Raw genomic sequence first — 18,362 nt, forward strand, 5'->3', positions numbered from 1 at the left:
TAATCACTCAGTCATGGAGCTGGCCCCTCCCAGCTTTTTTCTTATAGTTGATTTCTAGTTTCATAGCATTATAGTTGGAAAAGACGCCTGATATGATTTCAATCTTCTTAAATTTATTGAGGCTTGCCTTGTTTCCCAACATATGGTCTATCTTTGAGAATGTTCCACGTGCACTTGAGAAGAATGTGTATTCTGCTGTTTTCAGGTGGAGTGTTCTACAAATCTATCTATTAAGTCCATGTGGTCTAGTTTTTGTTTAATTCCACTATCCTTGTTGACTTTCTGTCTGGATGATCTATCCATTGATGTGAGTGGGCTGTTAAGGTCCCCTACTATTATTGTGTTGCTGTTAATATGTCCTTTAAGGTCTGTTAATAGTTGCTTTATGTACTTTGTTGCTCCTGTGCTAGGTGCATATATATTTACAAGTGTTACGTCCTCTTGGTGAAGTGTCCCTTTTATCATTATATACTGCCCCTCTTTGTCTCTCATTGCCTTTTTTATCTTGAAGTCTATTTTGTCTGATAGACGTATGGCAACACCTGCTTTCTTTTGTTTGCCATTAGCTTCAAGTATCATCTTCCACCCCTTCACTCTGAGCCACTGTCTTTAGAGCTGAGATGTGTTTCCTGGAGGCAGCATATTGTTGGGTCTTGTTTTTTAATCCATCCAGCCACCCTATGCCTTTTGCCTGGAGAATTCAATATATTTACATTTAGAGTGATTATTTATATATGAGGGCTTAGTGCTGCCATTTTACTACTTATTTTCTGGTTATTCAGTATTTCCCTTGTTTCTTCTCCCATGTATTTCAGACTGGCAGTTTAGTGTGGTGGTCCTCTATCATGGTTTTCTCAGTTTTCTCTTTATTTATCATTTGTGTCTCTTTCTGATTTTTTGTGTAGTGGCTACCATGAGGTTTGTATTAAGATCTCATAGACAAGAGAGTAAATTTTGTGATGGCCTCTTATTTCCTTAGTCTAAGAAGGTTCTATCCCTTTCCTCTTCCCTACTTAAGTTATTGTTATCACAACTTATTCCATTTTGTGTTGTGAGTCTGTAGTTAAAATGCAATGATCATAGTTTTTTAATGTTTTCCTTCCCTTCATCTTTAATATTATAATTAAGTGTTTGCTAACCTGTTCTGATAGAGAGTTGTCATTTTCTGATTTTGTCTGCCTGTTTATCCCCTAGCTTTGTAAACCCTTTCTCTTTTTTTTCAGGTATGAGGGCCTTCTTGATCATTTCTTGTGGGGGGCAGTGTCTTGTGGCAATGAACTTCCTCAGCTTTTGTTTATCTGGGAATGTTTTTATTTCTCCATCATATCTGACAGATAGTGTCACTGGATATAGTATTCTTGGCTAAAAGTTTCTGTCTTTCAGAATTTTGAATATATCATTCCACTATCCCCTAGACTGTAAGGTTTCTGCTGAGAAATCTGCTGAAAGCCTGACAGGGGTTCCTTTGTAGGTTATTTTCTTCTGCTTTGCTGCCCTTAATATTTTTTCTTTGTCCTGGACTTTTGCCAGTTTTACTAACATATGTATTGAAGAAAGTCTTTTTACATTGATGTAATTAGGAGTTATATTAGCTTCTTTTACTTGTAGTTCCAGCTCCTTCCCCAGCTTTGGGAAGTCTCAGCTATTATTTCTTTGAACAAGCTCTCTGCTCCTTTCTTCCCTCTCTTTTCTCTCTGGAATACCTATAATTTTTATGCTGCATTTCCTAATTGAGTTAGAAATTTCCCAGAGAATTTCTTCATTTCTTTTTAGTCTTAGTTCTCTCTCCTCCATCTGAAGCATCTCTGTATTTCGGTACTCTAAATTCCTGATTCTGTCGTCCAAGATATCAGCTCTATTATTTAAGGACTCCAGATTATTCTGTATATCATTCACTGTGTTCATCTCCAACATTTCTGGTTGATTTTTCTTTATAGTTTCAATCTCTTTTGTGAGGAATTCCCTCTGTTCATGAATTTTATTCATGATTTCATTGAACTGAGTTTTCTTGTAACACGTTAAGTTTTTTTATGATAGCTATTTTTAATTCTCTGTCATTTAGACTGTAAATTTCTGCACCTTCAGGATTGATTTCTGGGTACTCATCATTTACCTTCTGGACTGAAGTATTAATATACTTCTTCATCCCAGGGATGGACTGGATTTGTGCCGTCGCATAGTGATAGTACCTGGTCGCAGATTCCACTCACTGCCACTGGCAGGGAGGCAGGAGCTGTGTATTCTGAGCCCACCGCAATCCCTGGCAGCTGTGCCTGTCCTTTGGAAGCTATGCTGACAGAGCCCGTCTGCATCTGCCTGCTGGCTGCTGCTGCTGTACACACATGTGCACCAGGTCTGTGGCAGGGGTCCCTTGCTATGGCCGACTGGCCAAGCTGATGCACCAGGCAGGGGGAGGGATGCTTTCTTTCACATTTGCAATCCTGGGGACACTCCCATTCTGCATTCACTCTCTGTCCTCCTGGGGTGCTCTGCTTGGTGACTACGCCCTCATGATTACTTAGCATCTTCTGTGTGGAGCTTTCCCACAGGCTGGGAGGCAACTCAGAGAGTGAAGGCATCCCTCTGGAGGACCGTCCCCTCCCCTGTCTCTTCTCAGAGCTGTGCATGGTCCTGTGCCCTAGGTCACTGCTGTTGGGGTAGGGAGAGAAGATGTCCTTACCTCCTTCACCTGCCTTCTGGAGGGTCCAGCACCTCCCCCTTCAGACATATGGCTATGTAGGTCTCTCAGACATCTATCGTGTTGTGTGAATGTCCTCTGTTGGTTTATGAGTGTCTTTTTTATCGTGTCTTGTGGGGAAGAGTCTAAAGGAAGAGCTCACTCTGCCATGATGCTGACATCACTCCTACTTGTTCTTTTTTATAAGAAAGATAGTAACTACTATTTTATAATTATTCTATTCTTGAGAGTAATTCGAAACAGGAGTAAAATTCTATAATATATAACAGAATAATTTTCCTTTGTACTCTGAAGAAGTACAAACGAAGTAAGCCATAACACCTACCAACAACTTACTTGAACATAAGTGGGCCTCCCTCACTGTTCTACCAGCGATGAAGGCAGAGAACTCTACACTCACCTACACAGCCCTTTATTCATCCTTTCATTATAGAGAACAGAGTATCACCAGATCTTTTAGAATATCCAATAGAATAACCAGCTTAGAACAAGTATCAGAGGAAACAAAAATAAGACAAAGAACAGAAGAAAACTTTTTAAAATTGAACTACTTTACTCAGAAATATGTGAGTATACACTGTAGTAATAAAACAAGAACAAGCTGCAATTTTTTAAAAAGCAAAATAAAGGCTTTCCTATAACTGGCTAAGTTTTAACAACATAAAATAATCCTTATCAAAAATTATGAAGTTAACATTCTTCTTTTGTCATCATTATTACAGATATTCAGAAAGCTATAATTCTCTGTGCTCACAGTTTTATTTTTTTCAATAAGCATGAATAAAGCTTTTAAAATTGCACTGGCCAATTTTTTATGTACTTATATATAAAATCAGGTTATATACAGATGTGATTCATTATCGTACTTTCCTTTTATGTTTTTTGAATAGAAGCAACTTGAATAAAAACATTTTCAGATTAATGCATGGAAAATGGGAAAACAAAATTTCATAACATAACATTTATAACACATAGCAACCATAAGACATTCATAGGTTTTATGTTGTTACTTTTACAGTAAATAGTGTTGACATATATCTTCTATCAAAGAAATGAAGTACTATGAAAATTTTAGCTAGTAAGGAGCTAAACTTAAAAACATAAATTTAATTCCTCCTTCTATTTAATAGTTCTTGTGATTCAATATAAAAGCTCTCTAAAAACATCTAGGAAGACTGACAAAGAAAGTCACCGAGGGAGGACTGATCCTAGCAGATATTTTAAAATACTATAATGCCTCTATAATTAAAACAATGTGGCACTCACATCAATTGGATAAAAAGACTAGCGGAACAGAATATAGGTATATATGGAAATTCAATCTACAATAAAAGTGGCATCTCAAATGATTGAGTCAAAGATAGACTTTATACTAAGCAATGCTGGGGCAAATTATTACCCATATGGAAATTCAATCTACAATAAAAGTGGCATCTCAAATGATTGAGTCAAAGATAGACTTTATACTAAGCAATGCTGGGGCAACTTATTACCCATATGGAAAAAAGATAAAATTAGATCCATGTAAGAATAGACGGACTTCACACTACACGTAAGAACAAACTGCAAACGGATCAGAAATACAAATGTAAAAAGATAAAATCAATAAAAACTAAAATTTTAAATAGAAATGTAAAAAGTAAAATGTAAACATAAAATAAATAAAAAAGAATAAAACATGGGTGAACTGTTGTATAGCTTGAAACATCCAGCTGTGTAAGGATGTTCTCAAAGAATGAGAACACGTCAAAAACCAACAGGAGCCAGCTTAGCAGGTCTCCCACTAGAGAAATTTAGAACAACTTAAGCGTCAAAGCAGAGTGATGCTTTGATGCTTAAGAAACAAGAAACCATGAGTCCATACAAATTTGAATACATACAGACATATATAAACCCAAAGAGGAAAAGAGAAAGCTCTTCCTTACATTAGAATGCCAACTAATAAATGTAGAAAGAAGAACGGGGTTCGCAAATGACCATTTTGCAACGACGAGAGGAATAATTTACTCCGTTGAGAATTATCAATGGAAGTTAAAGCCGGATAGACTATTTCAAGTGAAACAACATAGTTACATAGTCTCAAACTATCTTACCGCAAATTATTTATTAATTACAAAGGAAAAAATTAGTTACTTTATACTGGAGAAACTTGGAAGATAACATCTCAACAAAGGGATTAAAGTTGACATCACTGAAAAAAAACCTCAGATCGGAAGTAGGCGGAGCAAAACGGCAGGGTGAGCCGACCCAGGACTCTCTCCCTTCCAAAGTACAAGAAAGGACTGAAAAAAAAAACCTGAATTTCAGCTAATGAACCTAATGCCAGGACTCAGAGACCTACAGTATCAAAAGACAGAGGACGGAGTCCCTGCTGCCTGCCTCGGAGGAGCTGTAACGCGGTAGGAGAGAACTTCGCTGGCTCCCCTAGAAACTGGGATGGCCGTGCGGGTCGGGAAGGAGAAGGGGAGGGGCCGCGTGACCGGGGGATCGTCTAGGACTCCCGCCACCGGTACAGTGGAAACCCAGTGACGGGGGAAAGCTTCCGTATGCAGGGACCCCATAAACCCAGGGCCCTGGGAGACCATAGAACAGAACTGACCGAATCCAGATCAGTGTGCGGAGAAACCAGCTCTCCCTGCCCCGGCAAACCACACAGGGCGCGGCCATCTTGCCCAAAGACGGAGAGCTCAGAACGTGTGGCACTCGACCCCCATCTAGTGGCAACAGGCTGTAACTGCAACCGAATTCTACCACCATGTGAAACAACCCCTCCTCTACCATCCAGCAATTTATAAAGGCCCCAGACCAGAAGGAAAACAATAAAAACACACAATTAACTCCTGAAGACTTGGAAATAGGTAAACTAAGTGAAAATGAGTTCAGAGCACCTATAATCAAAAAACTCAATGAGGTAGAGAGAAAGATAGAGAAACAAGCTGAGTTCTGGAGTTACTTCACAAAAGAGATTGGAATTATAAAGAAGAATCAAACAGAATTACTAGAGATGAAAAACACAATGGACCAGATAAAACAGAATACGGATTCCCTGAATGCCCGGGTACACTCCATAGAAGAGCAAATTAGCATAATCGAAGATAGACAGGCTGAATGGCTCCAGACAGAGGAAGAAAGAGAACTAAGGATTAAAAGGAATGAGGAAAGTATTAGAGAGATAGCAGATTCAATGAGGAGAAAGAATTAAAGGATTATAGGAATTCCCGAGAATGTGGAAAAGGAAAATGGAACAGAAAGTGTGCTTAATGAAATTATAGAAGAGAACTTCCCAAATCTAGGGATTGAGGGAGAAATGTGTGTAGAGGAAGCTTTCAGATCTAGATTTATCAATGTAAAAAGACCTACTGCAAGGCATATAGTAGAACAAATGGCAAAAATGAAACACAAAGAAAGAACAGTCAGGGCAGCAAGACAGAAGAGAATAACCTACAAAAGAGCTCCTATCAGACTTTCAGCGGATTTCTCTACAGAAACCTTACAAGCTAGGAGAGAATGGAGTGACATATTCAAAACATTAAAAGATAAAAATCTTCAGCCAAGAATACTCTATCCAGCAAGAATATCCTTCAGATATGAGGGAGAAATTAAATCTTTTCAAGACAAACAAAAGTTAAGGGAATTTGTGACCACAAGTCCTCCACTACAAGAAATCCTCAAGAAGGCTCTCATACCTGAAAAAAGAAAAAAGGGAGAAAGGGGTCACAAACCACAGAGTAGGGAGACAGACAAATAGAACCAGAATAGGATAGCAAATATTCAACTATAGCATTAGGATAAAGGTAAGGAAACTACCAAAGCAAAGACGATCTTATCACTCTAACAACAAACTCATAACACAAGTTGGAATAAGAAATGAAAACAATAATTTAGGAGGGGAAGAGCAAAGGGACTAAATTAGTCTAGGCCAAGTAAATAAGAGACCACCAGAGATCACACTATATTATAAACGAGATTCCAAATACAAACTTCAGGGTAGACACTAAACTAAATAACAGGACAGAGCCAGAAAACATAAATAAGGAAAAATCGAAGAAACCCAGCATAAGAAATTGCACTATCAAACGGGTAGGATAAAGCACACAGGAAGAGAAAAGGAGGAAAGCCAAATAATGAGCAACAGATTGACAGCTTTAAGTCCACATGCATCAATAATCAGTCTCAATGTAAACAGATTGAACGATCCAATAAAAAGACAAAGAGTGGCAAAATGGATTAAAGAACAAGATCCAACAATTTGTTGCCTCCAGGAAACACACCTCAGCCCCAAGGACACACACAGGGCTCAGAGAGTGAAGTGGTGGAAGACAATACTTCAAGCTAATAGCAAGAAAAAAAAGCAGAGGTTGCATTCTTATATCAGACAAAATGGATTTCAAATTAAGACATGTAAAGAGAGACAAAGAGGGGACATATAAAACGATCAAAGGGACACTTCCTCAAGAAGAAATAATGCTTATAAATATCTATGCACCAAACATAGGAGCACCAAGGTTCATAAAGCAACTATTAACAGACCTAAAGGAAGATGTTAAAAACCACACAATAATAGTGGGGGACCTCAACACCCCACTCACATCAATGGACAGATGATCCAGACAAAAAATCAACAAGGAAATAGTGGAGCTAAATGAAAAAGTAAAACAATTGGACTTAATAGACATATATAGATGACTTCATCCTAGAAAAGCAGAATACACATTCTTCTCCAGTGCAAATGGAACATTCTCAAGGATAGACCATATGTTGGGAAACAAGGCAAGCCTCTACAAATTTAAAAAAATTGAAATAATAAGAAGCATCTTCTCCGATCATAATGCTATAAGGCTAGAAATTACTTACAAGAAAAAAGCTGAGAATGGCACAAAGATGCGGAGATAAACAATACACTGCTGAACAAGAATGGATCATTGAAGAAATTAAAGAAGAAATCAAAAAATACCTGGAAACTAATGAAAATGGTAACACGCCATACCAACTCATAAAGGATACAGCAAAAGCTGTATTAAGAGGAAAATTCATCGCAATACAGGCACATCTTAACAAACAACAAAAATTCCAAATAAGCAATCTTAAACTACACCTAACTGAATAAGAGAAAGAAGAACAAAGCCCAAAGTCAGCCAAAGGAGAGACATAATAAAAATCAGAGCAGAAATAAATACTATTGAAAGGAAAAAGGTGGTAGAACGGATCAATGAAACAAACAGCTGGTTCTTTGAGAAGATAAATAAAATTGACAAACCCCTAGCCAGACTTACAAAGAAAAAAAGGAAGAAAGCTCAAATAAACTAAATCAGAAATGAAAGAGGAGAAATAACAACAGACTCTGCAGAAATACAACGGATTATAAGAGAATATTATGAAAAACTCTATGCTAACAGAATGGATAACCTAGAGGAAATGGATAAATTCTTGGACTCCTACAATGTCCCAAAGCTGACTCAGGAAGAAGCAGACAATTTGAACAGACCAATCACAAGGAAAGAGATTGAAACAGCAATCAAAAACATCCCAAAGAATAAAACCTCAGGACCAGATGGCTTTCCTGGGGAATTCTACCAAACTTTCAGAGAGGATTTAATACCTATCCTTTTCAAGCTATTCCAAAAAATCAGGGAGGATGGAACACTTCCTAACACATTCTATGAGGCCAACATCACACTGATACCAAAGCCTGACAAGGACAGCACGAAAAAAGACAACTACAGGCCAATACCACTCATGAACATAGATGCAAAAATTCTCAACAAAATTTTGGCAAGCAGCATTCAGCAATTCATCAAAAGGATCCTACATCATGATCAAGTGGGATTCATGCCAGGGACACAGGGATGGTTCAACATCCACAAATCAATCAACGTGATACACCACATCAACAAACTGAGGAATGAAAACCACATGATCATCTCAATAGATGCAGAGAAAGCATTTGACAAGATCCAACAGCCATTTAGGATAAAAACTTTGAACAAAATAGGCACAGAAGGGAACTACCTCAACATAATAAAGGCCATATATGACAAACCCACAGCCAACATCATACTCAATGGGCAAAAACTGACCACCATCCCCCTGAAAACAAGAACGAGACAAGGATGCCCTCTCTGACCACTCTTATTTAACATAGTACTGGAGGTCCTGGCCAGAGCAATCAGGCAAGAAAAAGGAATAAAAGGAATCCAAATAGGGAGGGAAGAAGTGAAACTCTTGCTGTTTGCAGACGACATGATCTTATATATAGAAAACCCCAAAGAATCCATTGGAAAATTCTTAGAAGTAATCAACAACTGCAGCAAAGTTGCAGGGTATAAAATCAATTTGCATAAATCAGTAGCATTTCCATATTCTAATAACGAACTAACAGAGAAAGAACTCAAGAACACAATCGCAACAAAAAGAATAAAATACCTCGGGGTAAATTTAACTAAGGAAGTGAAGGACCTACATAATGCAAATTACAAGGCCTTTCTGAGAGAATAGGATGACGACATAAGGAGATGGAAAGACATTCCATGTACATGGATTGGAAGAAAAAACGTAGTTAAAATATCCGTTCTACCTAAAGCAATCTACAGATTCAATGCTATCCCAATCAGAATCCCAATGACATTCTTTACAGAATTAGAACAAAGAATCCTAAAATTTATATGGGGCAACAAAAGAGCCCGAATTGCTAAAGCAATCCTGACAAAGAAGAACAAAACGGGAGGCATCACAATCCCTGACTTCAAAACTTACTACAAAGCTACAGTAATCAAAACAGCATGGTACTGGTACAAAAACAGGTGCACAGATCAATGGATCAGAATTGAAAGCCCAGAAATAAAACCACACATTTTGGACAGCTTATCTTCAACAAAGGAGCTGAGAGCATACAATGGAGAAAAGAAAGTCTCTTCAACAAATGGTGCTGGGAAAACTGGAAAGCCACATGTAAAAGAATGAAAATTGACCATTCTTTTTCACCATTCACAAAAATAAACTCAAAATGGATCAAAGACCTAAAGCTGAGACCTGAAACCATAAGGTTTCTAGAAGAAAATGTAGGCAGTACACTCTTTGACATCAGTATTAAAAGGACCTTTTCGGACACCATGTCTTCTCAGACAAGGGAAACAACAGAAAGAACAAACAAACGGGACTTCATCAGACTAAAGAGCTTCTTCAAGGCAAATGAAAATAGGATTGAAACAAAAAAACAACCCACTAACTGGGAAAAAATATTTGCAAGTCATATATCTGACAAAGGCTTAATATCTGTAACATATAAAGAACTCTCACAACTCAACAACATAAAATCAAACAACCCGATCAAAAAATGGGCTGGAGACATGAACAGACATTTCTCCAAAGAAGTTATATGGATGGACAATAGGCACATGAAAAGATGTTCATCATCGCTGATCAGGGAAATGCAAATCAAAACTACACTAAGATATCGCCTTACACCCATTAGAATGACAAAAATATCTAAATCTAATAGTAACAAATGTTGGAGAGGTTGTGGACAGAATGGAACCCTCATACACTGCTGGTGGGAATGCAAACTGATGCAGCCACTATGGAAAACAGTATGGAGATTCCTCAAAAAATTAAAAATAGAACTACCATATGATCCAGCCATTCCACTACTGGGTATCTATCCAAAGAGCCTGAAGTCAGCAATTCCAAAAGTCCTATGCACCTCAATGTTCATTCCAGCATTATTTACAATAGCCAAGACGTGGAAGCAACCTAAGTGCCCATCAACAGATGAATGGATAAAGAAGATGTGGTACATATATACAATGGAATACTACTCAGCTGCAAAACAGAACAAAATCATCCGATTTGCAATAACATGGATGGACCTTGAGGGAACTATGTTAAGTGAAATAAGCCAGTTAGAGAAGGACAATCTCTGTATGACTCCACTCATATGAGGAATTTAAAAATGTAGACAAAGAGAACAGATTAGTGGCTACCAGGGGAAACGTGGGGTGGGGGGTGGGCAGAAAGGGTGAAGTGCTGCACCTACAACACGAATGACAAACATTAATGTACAACTGAAATCACACAAGATTATAACCTATCATTAACTCAATAAAAAAAAAAAAAGTTGGCATCACTAGTAACAAGACAAACCAACATCATGTGCGTCCTATGAGGCACTGAAAAGGATACAACTTAATTTCTTTGGAATCCCTCCAAAAATACGTAAGAAAATTTAAGCATTAAAAGACATCATGCAAACCCAATGTAAGGAATATCTACAAGTCCCCAGAAATTTTCAGTGAGGTCTCCTTTGGCACACTTCAATCTCCTCTTTTCTGCTTCCCTATGCAGTTTTCTAGATCCCCAGGACCTAGGCAGTGCTTGCACTGCTCCTAGCCATTAAAATGAAGGGACTGAAGAGAAAAGATATTTTTTCTAGTTTAAATAATAATGAGACCTAAAGAAATATACTTATCTTTTCTAAATCATTCATTAAATTGTACCTAATCATGGTAAATACAGCGAATATTTTTAAAACCTATTTTTTATTTTTATAAGAATTTAGTAAAAGAAAAACATCTAAATCTTCTGTAACTTTAAAAAATAAAACCCTAATCTGCCAGTCCTAATAATATAACAAACCCAATTTCATCCTTATGTGAAACAATAAAACAATAATACCTTCATGAAATCATTTATGTTAGTTACAATAAAAAAATAAAAAATGCATTTCTATTTTAATATATACTAACTGCCCACCAGTTCTCATTGTAAACAGTTTTCAGTCAGTCTATCTACTGTTCAGGACTAAATATATCCTTCTTTACAACAAAAATGAAACTTTAATACATACCATCATCATCTTTGCTTTCTAGTGGAACACTCCAAGCTATTAGGTTTCTGGCTGTACGACCCTCCTCTGCAACTATTCTCCTTACTTTGTCATGACTATTGGAGCGCTGGAATGAAGCCTATGTACAGAAAAGACAATATTTATTAGATTATTAGATCAGTCAACATATAAAATATATTTGGCAAACAAATTCATTATTTTTCACATTTTCTCAGAAAGGAAACCCTTGAAACTAATTTGGGACTGGAAAGGTGGTTAAACAGAGAAAAGAAAGTAAGTTACAGATATTTTTTAGTTCTAAGAAGACAATCCTACAATTTTTAAAATAAACAAATTATTTCAAGAATAAATACAATCAAAGGATGAAAAAGTGTCCTAAGGAGCACAAACACTGCTCTGTTCCCATTTCAGCACTACCCCTTACAAATCAATAAGACAAAGTGTGGAAGAGAGCAGTTTTCACAAACATGTTATGTATTCCCCCTGAAAGCTCTCTGTGGCATAAAATGTTTTAGATTCTATTTTTTCCCTAGAGATAACACTGAAGTAAATTTCCACTCATTTGTAAATTTCCACTGCAAAATTTTATCTCCAAATTATTGGGATCTAAACAATAATTCCTGTAGCTGACATATTTAAATTGCAAATTTTAAAACTCAAACTACTGCACACAATGTGTGTGTATATGTATGTAGATGTGTGTACAAATATATACATATATACATGTACGTAAATATATACATATATGAGTATGAGTGGGTGTGTGTGTGTGTGTGTGTGTGTCTAATTTCTTGCCTGCTTTAGCCCCACCTAGCTGAAAGCAACACTAGCCTACAGGTTCAGCCTGACCAAGACCCTGGTCCAACGGGAGCCAGGTATGGTAACGTAAAAGAAATTACCTCCCCACTAATACATGCTATCTGAAAACAGCCTGTTTTTAGAAGCCAAGTATCAATGAAAAGAAAGGGGCTCTATAAAGTATCCCTATGAGCATGAGGATGCAGCCTCCTTGCCTAACCCTTAAGTCCATGTGGGAAATCTGCCTCTTTCTGAAAAAAGTTCCCTAGGGAACCCAGCCCAAAGTCCCAGTCCAATTAACGGGTGCCTTCATCTTCTCTTCTAGTTTTTGCTAGCCTGGACTTTTAGCATTCCTGGAATCATTAGGCAACAATACCTTTACTGGGCAATTACTATGTGTAAGGCACTGTGTAAGACACTGAAGCGAATACAAAGAAATATAGATACAGTCACGCATCACTTAACAACGGGGATGAGTTCTAAGAAATGTGTTGTTAGGCAATTTCATCCTTATGTGAACATCACAGAGTGTACTTACACAAACCTAGATGATATAGCCTACTACACACCTAGGATATATGGTACTAATCTTATGGGACCACTATCATATACACAGTCTGTCACTGACTGAAACATCATTATGCAGTTGATGTATTGCATACTGTATTGTACTTGACCTCAAAGAGTTAACATTCCAAATGAGTGAACCAAACAAGGAAGAGCAAAAAATAATACATGAATTAATCACTATGGTAGCTAGTCTTCAAAAATGTTCCCCTTCTCCTAGGTAAACCAAACCTCTGGTGTTCATGCCCCTGTGTAATCCCCTCCCCTTGAATCCTGCTCTGTGACTTGCCTTTCAACCACTAAAATGAGGTGGAAGTTACAGTGCATAACTTCTGAGACTAGGTCATAAGCTTTGAGGTCTCCACTTGGCTCTCTTGGAATACTCCCTCTTGGGATACTCTCTTGAAACCCAGTTGTCATGCCATCAGAAGCCCAAGACACCAGTAGAGATAGCATGTAAAGGCAGCCCTCTGGTTGACAGCCCCAGTTGAACTCCCAGCTGACAGACACCACCCACTGAGCCATCCTGGATGTTCCAGCCCAGTCAAGCCCCCAGATGTCTGCTGCCATCCCAGCACCCCAGGCACAACAGACGAACCACCCAGTCAACCCATAGAATCGTGAGAGAAAACAGAAAATATATGTATGCACACTAGTCCACAATACACACATCTGTATTTCTGTATCTATCTACATAGATATATAAAAATCCATGAGTTACACTGATACTTCTGATTTCAACTTTACACCTCAAGGTTCATTTTAGCCTTCCCCTTTCCTTATCTGTAATTTATTTCTCCACCAGTAAGAAAACTAGCTCTCATTCTCTACAATATATTTACTTACCTTTTCAATTCTAATATATACATAAAGTAGTTTCAAGATTGCTAACCCATATCTCCGTGAGAAACACATTTATTAACAAGATTATAGCATTTCTATAAAGTTCTTATCTTTAGCCTTACAGGATCTGGTGAAACTACTGGATTTCGTTTTCCAAAATTACTCTAGTTCTTCTCATCCTCACCCCTTTTAATGTGGTTATTCACTTGTAATATGTTAGTCTTTCCGTTCCCTTTTGGGTTCTCCTCACCTACTGGTTGATTTTAATTGCTCGTTTATCTGGGGAATATGTGAAAGAAAAGCAATACATTATTCTCAAACAAAGGAACTTAGTAATGAGTAGTATGACTCGAAGAGAAGAAAAAAGTCACTATACTCTAGAGCAAGGGTCAGCAAATTTCTACAAAGGTCCAGATAATAAATAATTTGTTTGTTTCTAATATGTCTTTATTTAATACCATTATTCTAGGGGGGAGGCAGAGAAACAACCAGATTCCATTTGAAAAAACGTGCAACTTCACTTGATTGTTTCTAAAGGTTTTCAGTAGCAGTAGGAGCTAGCTTCGAATTTGGTGTTTAGTTATGAGCCTACATTTGAAGGTTACAGTATTCCTCGTCTTCTTGTAATGCTGAAATCTTGATTATATGTAGCTTTGTTTGTTCTCCTTGTTGATTGTATGATTTGGAGGAAGTTGACTGTAGGATTATGGAGAGATTTGGATTCAGGGAGCTGTCTTTATCTTCCAGACCCTTAAGGCTCTCCTAAAGTTTTTACAAGTGTGTATTGTCACATGCCTTTCCAACACATAATGTTATCAGCATTATTTGTTTCCTCAATATGGTGGTTGAAGATGATATTCCATTGCCAATAAATAATTTTTTATTTTAGGCTCTCCAGACCATATAGTCTCTGTGACAACTACTCAATCATGCTGTTTTGTGTGAAAGCAGTCATAGACAATATATAAACAAATGAGAGTGGCTGTGTGGTGAGAAGCCAACTGGGAGATAGAAATTAATTTTTATTTTAAAATAAATTCAAATTACAGAAAAGTTTCAAATTAGGACAAAGAATTGTCAAAATACCCTCATGTATTTTTTTTCTAAAACACTTGAGAATTAACTGCAGTCATGATACCCCTTGCCCTTTAAAATACTCCAATGTCTATTTCCTATAGCAAAGGATACTCTCCAAAATCAAGAAATTATCCTTGATACGAACTATTATCTAAATTAAAAGAATTGTTTAAATTTCACCAACTGCCCCACTAATGCATTTGATAGTATAAAACAAAGTTGAGAGAAATACGGAAATTAACAAAAGAAACCTTAAGTAAATCGGAGTTGGGAAGGCCTCTAAGGAGAGCTCTCACACCCTATCATACATTGTCAATTACACCAAACAAAAAGAGACTTACACTTCCATCTTGGTCACAAAGTAAAACTACCTTACTGCTGAAGGAAGATTTCTCTTCCGACGACCAATAACCCAGCCAACGAGGAACACCAAAGCTCAGCCAATGAGAAGATATTGCCGCCCTGAACTGTTACTTTCCTCCAATGGACTTTTGCTTGGAACAGCCCCTTCCTCCCCTCCTGTTTCTCTAAAAAGCAAACTTCTCTCCTTTGTTTCCAGGATTTGCCTTTGGTTTGCCATAGCATGCACATCCCAAACTGCAATTTCTTTTGGCTATTCCCGAATAAACTCATCTTTAGGGTAAACTAACTGGCAAATTTGCTTTTAGTTGACAAAAGATACAAGCTCAATTCTTCCAGAATCTTTATAAATTCCAAGCAAGACAAACACAAAGAAAACCAGACCTAAGCATGTCACAGAAAAACTGATGATAACCTGAAACAAAGAGAAAATCTTAAAAGCAAACAGAGGAGGAAAAAAAAAAAAACCTCACCTTTAAAGGAGTAACAATTACAATGACAGCTTTGCATTGTCCAAAAAGTGATAAAAGTAATAATTTATAAAAATTAATAAGTCAATAACTTGTTATTGCCTATTCAGTAGATTAGTAGGGTCAAAATCCTCATTGAAGAGAGTTCAAGAGAATGATGAGTGAGAAAATGGAGATGGCAAGTATAAAAAACCTTTGAGTTTCGTCATAAAGAAGAATAGAGAAAGAAGAAAGTGGAAATAAAGTTTTTAAGATAGGTGATAGTATATTTTTATGCTGATGATAATGATCCATTAGAAAGAGAAACTGAGTTACATAGGGAAAGAGGGAATAACCACAGGAGCTAAATCCATGACTGGTAAGAATTGAGTTTCAGTGTACACAAATGAATGAACCAACCAACCAGCCCAAACCATTAGGAAAACAAAGATTGTTCTCTTCTACTCTAATACTCTGTGCTATGAGGTTGACCCAAATTTTCCTCTTAAGTTTTTACATCTTTAAAATAATACCCTGCACCCACATTCCTTCGTTCCTCTGACCTTACCCTGATATCCACATGGCATCTACTTAATCTAACTCATAAGTGTTCACTGGAACTCATCAGTTTGTGATCACTGTCCCAGCTTTATCCTGTGCAAAATTCGTGAATCATCTCTTCTCTATTCCCATACTTTCTAATCAATGTAACACCATAAAATCTCCTCCTTTTACTTAAACACATCTCCCAATGATCATTAGCTCTGTATAACTTAGGTTGGCACCTATCATTTAGGTTACCTGAGCATTGTTTTAACCAAGAAGTATCAATATTCTTTTTAGGCCAGATGAATAAGTTTAAATACCTGGGCTACTTTTCAGCTCTTTTTTAGATGATTCCCTCATGCAATCATAGAAACTCTTATAGGTAGATAGATATCATAAAATTCACTATCCTACACATTATATTCTAACTCAAGAGTCTTCATAAAGTAATGATTTTCTAGGAACTAAAATGATCACAAGAAAGCAGTGTTGTAGTAATCGTAGACCAGAAAACTTGAAGTCTAATATTCTTTTCTTCTATGAACATTTCGGTTCCACCATAAATTTTGTGAAGTTACTTATTTTCTACCTAATACATATACATACAAAGAAAAAGCCACCAGCTCAAGACTTTGTTTTCATTCTTAATTCCAATACTTCACATGCAAAAACATTATAACACTCATCTTACTACAACCCCCGACTGAAAACCATTTTTCAATTTAAAGCACAGGTACTTTCTGTAATACATGCTTAATTTTTAATAATCCTATTCTTATAAAAATGTCAGTAGTAACTTAAGTACAATAGTTTTAAACACTTTAAGTATCAGGGTTTGAAATGCAATAAATGAGTCTGAAATACTTCATAACATTATAAATATCTATTTCAACTATTAATTTCACCTAGGTTCTTTTCTTCAAGGAGATGAACAAAATACATGTATTTTCATCCAAAGTCACAGTGTGCCACCTAGTGCTGTATGGAGATTTTACAGAGGCTTGTTCAAATACTAAATGTTTCAATTAAAAGCATATATATCAGTCTTGAGTGAAAGTTTTTATGTTCAACTCTTATAGCATATAATCTAGGAAAGCAAGTGTTCAGAATGTTCACTAAAGGGTATATGTATTTCTGAGACTTGCTCCTGGACTGGGAAAAGAACTTATTAACTTCTCTTTCTCTTAGGTTTAAAAAAAAAAAAAAACCTAACTAATTTCTACTTTTAGCAACTTTATTCATAATCATGAAATGGCTTCAAGCATCATTTATTAAATTTTATCTTTGTAATTTCATGAAAGTTTCTAGTTACACAAGTTCTTCAAAATCCATCGATAATACTGCTCTTCCATAAAATGAAATATCTTTCTTTTTTTTAAGTGGCTCTTCAGCTTTTCAAATAATTGAGGAAAGAACCTTTCTCAAATTCCGACTACTAAAGCCCTTCATATTTTAAGTAGAATGAAGACAAGATTACCAGTCAGTGAACACCAGGAGTACATTAAAATTCTAAGCATGGTAACACTCGCATATATTTACATGAAACTTACTGAGAAACTAAATAACTGATACAATTTTCTTAACATTATGGACTGATGAGCTGGAATTTAGTAATTGCCTTTCTAAAGGTAAAGCCCTAGATGAACTGAGGCTGTCTCGACTATTACATGGGAAAAAAATAACCTTCAATCTTATATGAGCTACTCTGTTTTGGGATCTATGTTAGAGCAGATATATTGAATCTTACCAATTCTATCTCCTAAATATATCTTGAAGCCATAAATCCACTAATATCACTCCAATACAAACCATTATCATGTCAAGCATAAATTATCATAACAGCCTCTGTGACAGAGACTACCATATGTTCACCAAAACCATGAGCTTCTTCTCCTATCACAAAGCTACACAACACTTTCCAGATTCTCTTGCAGGTAGATGGCCATGTGACTAAGTTCTGCACACTAGAATACAGGAAAAAATGAAGTAAGCCATTTCGAGACCTGGCTTATGAAAAGAATCTACATCACCACTTATATTCTCTCTCTTTCCTCCCAATCACTGGCCACATACAGAGGATCCAACACAGAACTCTCTAGAGAATGAGAGTTAATTTGGTCCCTGAATTACAGTGTGAAAGGCTGAATGCTGAATACCTGCATTGAACTATTACATGAAACAG

At 36.8% G+C, this 18,362-nt stretch overlaps 1 protein-coding gene across 34 annotated transcripts in view; it reads right to left on the bottom strand.

Annotated features, from left to right (window-relative positions):
- SCAPER (S-phase cyclin A associated protein in the ER) overlaps positions 1–18,362 on the bottom strand; it is a 490,115-nt gene that overhangs the window by 432,024 nt on the left and 39,729 nt on the right. For all 34 annotated transcript variants that reach the window (XM_070504430.1, XM_014841435.3, XM_070504422.1 and 31 more), the window contains one exon: positions 11,541–11,658. In XM_070504430.1, coding sequence (XP_070360531.1) covers positions 11,541–11,658 — 118 coding nt within the window. The remainder of the gene's footprint in view (positions 1–11,540; positions 11,659–18,362) is intronic.

The sequence above is a fragment of the Equus asinus genome, chromosome 2, assembly GCF_041296235.1.
Source record: "Equus asinus isolate D_3611 breed Donkey chromosome 2, EquAss-T2T_v2, whole genome shotgun sequence".
Lineage (NCBI taxonomy): Eukaryota > Metazoa > Chordata > Mammalia > Perissodactyla > Equidae > Equus > Equus asinus.